The following is a 4,827-nucleotide window of genomic DNA, read 5'->3' as shown; positions in this document are numbered from 1 at the left end:
AGATGACGGAAAATGAGTGAACTATAGATCCTCCGGCAGGAATCGAACCTACGCTTTTGCGATGCCGGTGCAATGCTCTTGTCACTGAGGACGTACAGTTGACTCATTTTTCCATCAACTGTTCCCTGCTTGAATTTGAAGTGCGTATAATACCACTCGAAATTAAGACCCTTTAAAACCTCAAGAATATTCCTGCATCGTGTGAAGTGCCTAAAATCATCTGTTAATATTTAGTTAGAACTTCACTTTAGGAAGCTGATGAAGAAACCGCGGCAAAAATACAAGTTCTGGCGCTTGCCGAGGGCGCTCTACCAAAACGCTTACGCATGGCCATGTTTACGCAAAGCACTGATAGACGTTCGCTATTGAACAGGTGCGAATTAGTGTGATAATTAACAAATTGTTGCAGAGGTATAGCCTCTATTCCATCCACAGGACCTGAGTTGTATTTTAGCAACATTCTCAGATTCATCTTAAAACTTGTGATTTTATAATCCTCTATATACTAGCCATCTGTAAATAGTTCAATTGAGACTAACAAGCATACTCCATAAGTAATTTATAATCATTATTGTTGGCATAGCATCATCCAACAGCAATGGCATTACTTGCGAGAATAATGTTCGTATTAAAGTAGTTATAGTTTTTAATGTCTAAAATATACAAGAAAGTTTAAATGCGAGATTTCCTGTTCATAATTTTTGGTTCATAAACAATTATGTAATAAATTTGAATACGATTTTCACAGCCTGCTGGTTTGCTCTATTACCTTGAAAGCCCTGACGAAGTAAGAAATCTTTGAAAACTTTTTTGCGAGGGCCATTATTTACATAAACCCATTGAGGTGATTCTGACTAACCAATCGTATTCATGACTAAGTGGTATCAACTGCTTTGGTAACTAAACTCCATCATTCATCCTTAAACTGTGCCAACTGCCCCACTGAGGAAATAATTAAATGGTAATTCATTCAGAAGTGTAAAACCTTTTTGTAAAGAAACAATTTTGTTGGAAAGTTTTTATCTTTCCTTCAGCCACCAGAGACTGAAGAAGATCGTTTATCAATTCGTGACAATGTAAAGCTTGCAGAAGTACGTTTTAAATCAACAATCGTGTTCCAAAATTTCATAATGCATGCTTGCATGTACGTATAAGCCTGTTATTTCACGCGTTATACTTGTGTCTTAGAGCTCTGGAAAAACGAGGGGAACGTTGAGGAATCAACTTGAAGGATATCTCTCGCATTGGAGGACAAAAATAGGATTCAAATCCAGGAAAGATGTGAGAATTTAAATCCAGTTTTTTTATTACAAGTAAGTGTTCATATTAAGAAAATGGGAAAATGTTCTAGTCGTTTGAAAGATGAAAAAGCAATGATATTTAAGCGGATCTTTTTTACAGATTCAGTCAAGATCTGACAGCGTACAACCTGATTTGGAATTACAAGGTGAGTCTCGAAGTTAAGGTTAGTTTCCGTTGAAAATATAGGATATGGAAATGTAATGGAGGATTTCCTGTCGCTATGAGTATAACAAGACAAATTCAATAGTCCTGACCTCTTTCTCTAAACTGTTCTCGTAAAAGAGTATGAAACAATTTCTTATGTTTTCAATGTGACAGACGCGAGAGGAACTTCTGGGGCACTCGAATCTGATTTGCACGCATTTGCAATGGAAAAAGATCTGAGTGGAAACTACGTTGTCTTTTGGAATCACCTTTAGTTTGAAGTCCTGTATGAATGTTTAGCTGATGAACTGAAATAGGTTAGTGATAAGCCTAACTGCTCTAGCTTTTTAACAGTTCTTCATAAAGCGTCCCCCCCTTATTCCTCGATAGGAATCAAACTCAGTAACGTATCTCTGCTATCAGGTGACTATTATTTGAGAGTCTTGTTGGAACAAAACGACGAGGAGACGCCGATAACAAATGTGTGAGTCCACGACATTTATCTGTCAGGGTTTGCAAATATTCAAACTACTTTCCATGTGCTTTTCTGTCTGGCTTCCCCCTATTCTCTATATTGCTGCACAGTTCACGCAATGTTATTTGTCCTGCAGAATGTAGTAGAGAAGTATAGAATCATGGATGAAACCATTCAAGATTCGATCGACTTTTCTATTTTGTTTTCAGGCTCGAGTTGTCTAACGATCTGTATCACTGATTCCTATTGACAACTAAACCAACTATGAAAGCAATGTGCCTTCAGGTGAGGATGTCGTTTAGCGGGAATGTAGCCATGTGTAGCCTTCGAAGAATGAATTAAACAAATTGGAATATTTCATTCACAGGCGATGACTAAAGTTTATGGAAAATATCACGAAGAGATTGGAGCTTTTAATGACACCAAGCTAAGGATCATCTGTTATTGATCCAGTGTTACTGCAGGAGCCTGAACTAAACTAACTTTATTCATACTGTTTCGTATTTTTAGCATTTACATGAAAATGGCATCACTAACAGGGATTGGAAGGTAAGCACGCCCTAATTTATTTATCACTACTGTCTTTATATCCTAAACTTTAACGACCATAATTTAACTTTTTCTTCTTTAGCCAGAAAATGTTTTATTGTGTTCCTCGTATGATGAAACGTTATAAAGGTTTGTGTCGGTTGTGTATTGAACTTGTGTTTAAATTGCCCTTTAAATTGTCTTTGAAGAAACCATTCGATGTGACCATTGCCAGCAAATCCTGCAAGTCACTATAATCTCAATTCCGAGTTTTGTCCGTGATTTCGTTTTACGAAAGCAGAGCGCATTCTGCAAACGTTTTAGGTTCAGTTATTTCTCATTGTTACAGATCTCAATGATAACAATTAATTTTTTAGATCAGAATTCCTATATGGAAACACTCTGTGGTACACCAATTACCTCGCTACCAAAATGTTAATCCCGTAGCCTGAAGAACGATCCTACAAGAAATCGTGTGACTGCTGGAGCCTGGGAGTTATACTATATGTTTGGTATGCCATATACTTCAGTTTACTCAAATTCACGTAGTGAACACGATTTGTAATGAAGCTGGAGGTAGCTTAACCTCATTTCAAAATTGGAGTACGTCAATGAAAAGTTAACGTCTTTTAGACTTTCCGGATCTTCTTTATTTTCAAAGCAGGCAAATAACCCATTGGAGAAACAAGTCAAAGAAGGGTCGTATAAATTTCCGAACAACCTCTGGAAGAATGTTAGCAGTGAAGCTAAGGATCTTATAACAAAACTGCTTACTGTTGGTCACAGAAAATGCATCACGGTTTCAGAAGCTCTGGAACATCCTTGGATGAAGGTGATGATGAAATTACTAACCGCCTTATAAACCCCGCATCTAAGATTTTTCAAAATCGGCTGACCTTTTTCGTCTGAAGTCCCAGCTTTTTCGAATTGTTAGAATTAGTTTGGTTGAAGTTTAGAACTGATACAGCTATCCAGCATAAATAAAGTCAGTTTAGTTCAGGTTTCCTCCTGTAGTAACACTGCATCAATACGGGATGACCCCTACTGGACCTCCATAAAGGACAATTTAGAACTGATAGAACTATACGGTATAAATAAAATTAGTTCTGTTAGGAGAGAAAGCTTTTAAAAGTGTTAGATTGATCCACGATTTAACAAGTTTTTTTTGTCTTTTGTAGGATAAAGAAATGATAGAAAAAGCAGAAAAAATGATAAAACCGACCGTGGATGGAAGATCAATGTCTATATTATAAAAGGTATGTTGAAAACTACGATACTTGTCCCGTTCTTCCGTCCAATGACCCTTATTTTCAACTCGCAATTGCAATGAAACATTACATGTTTGCAAGTTACATCGAAATTTAACCAGCTTTCCGAAACAATCTCAAGGCGCTGTTACACTACGCAACTTTCCTTGCAAATTGCAAAACCATTCTACTCCTGAGGCATCTAAAGTTGTCAAATACGAACATCTATTACGATCTGCTAACGTTTCCTTAGTATTTCGAACACTCTTTACAAATTAACATCCTTCGGAATTATAATTGCATTGCAAGTTGTAAGGAAAATTGCATATTGTATAGTAGCGCCTTCAGTAAAGTTGAAAACTCACCGTGCAATGAAACATTGCATGTCGGCAAGTTAAAAGGCAGAAAATAACTGTCACCGTACATGGTGAAGACTGGCCGACGGTCACGTTCAGCAGACGAGGCTCTGCGAGCAAATAAATTACTCAGTGGCGTAGCCAGCACGACAATTTAGCAGCATGACTGAAAATGCTTCATGTAAGATCACATCACTAGTTATTCCGATAAATAAAAGAACAGGGGCCGGTTGTTCGAAAGGTGGAAAGTCGCTATCCAACGGATAACTCACTATCCAACGGATAAGTTTTATCCAGCGTGTGATTTGGGTTGCACGAAGCTTGTATAACTTTATCCAGAGGATAAAAATCGCTATCTACCGGATAAATTTATCCAAGGTCCGGAGGTGGTTTAAATCCACTATCTAGTGGATAAATTCAAAGATACAAGGTAACACTGTAAACATTTATATAAAATAGGACAAAAATGCAATATTCCTCTTACTGTGTTTCAACAAACTAATACACATCATGATTGTATTCACTATATATTAAAAATGTTTTCGAAGTGCAATTTGTCGCAGCAGCGTTTCACGTTGCCTACACATTCCGTTCGACCGGCGATTTTTTGGACATCCTCGCATTTATAACAGGTGGTAAATTTACTATACGCTTCTAATCAGTTTATAAACGCGAATATGCAAAGAAAGATTCAACCTATTCCAAGGAAACTTGCTAATATCTAAGTAATTTCATTCACGAACATTAAAATAGTGTTTCTAAATTTGCTATTGGA

The 4,827-nt window shown here is 37.0% G+C and overlaps 1 protein-coding gene and 1 long non-coding RNA gene across 5 annotated transcripts; both read left to right on the top strand.

Moving 5' to 3' along the window:
- The first annotated feature begins 1,890 nt into the window (after positions 1–1,890).
- LOC114541043 lies at positions 1,891–2,332 on the top strand. Its single transcript, XR_003689183.1, has 3 exons — positions 1,891–1,930; positions 2,131–2,206; positions 2,289–2,332. It is a non-coding gene; the product is annotated as an uncharacterized LOC114541043 (long non-coding RNA).
- A 540-nt stretch (positions 2,333–2,872) lies between these two features.
- Positions 2,873–3,842, top strand: LOC114541048 (calcium/calmodulin-dependent protein kinase type II delta chain-like). Of its 4 annotated transcripts, none has more exons than XR_003689187.1 (3): positions 2,873–2,961; positions 3,114–3,281; positions 3,628–3,842. XR_003689187.1 is itself a non-coding variant. In XM_028561039.1 (3 exons), the coding sequence occupies exons 1-3, from the start codon at positions 3,014–3,016 to the stop codon at positions 3,700–3,702; spliced, it is 255 nt and encodes an 84-aa protein (XP_028416840.1). In that variant the 5' UTR covers positions 2,952–3,013; the 3' UTR covers positions 3,703–3,842. The 4 variants fall into 4 exon arrangements, 2 of the variants coding, with proteins under 2 accessions (XP_028416840.1, XP_028416839.1); XR_003689186.1 differs by having other exon boundaries at positions 3,111–3,281; XM_028561039.1 differs by having other exon boundaries at positions 2,952–3,025.
- Positions 3,843–4,827: the final 985 nt, after the last annotated feature.

Source organism: Dendronephthya gigantea, unplaced genomic scaffold, assembly GCF_004324835.1.
Source record: "Dendronephthya gigantea isolate DGI-Jeju-01 unplaced genomic scaffold, DenGig_1.0 000262F, whole genome shotgun sequence".
In the NCBI taxonomy this organism is placed as follows: Eukaryota; Metazoa; Cnidaria; class Anthozoa; order Malacalcyonacea; family Nephtheidae; genus Dendronephthya; species Dendronephthya gigantea.
This window is presented reverse-complemented; position numbering and strand designations above follow the sequence as displayed.

Bases quoted from the DNA above. Each gene is read 5' to 3' on its own strand.
- LOC114541048 (XM_028561038.1), top strand. The intron at 3,282-3,627 runs GTGATGATGAAA...TGTCTTTTGTAG, and splicing joins TGGAACATCCTTGGATGAAG to GATAAAGAAATGATAGAAAA.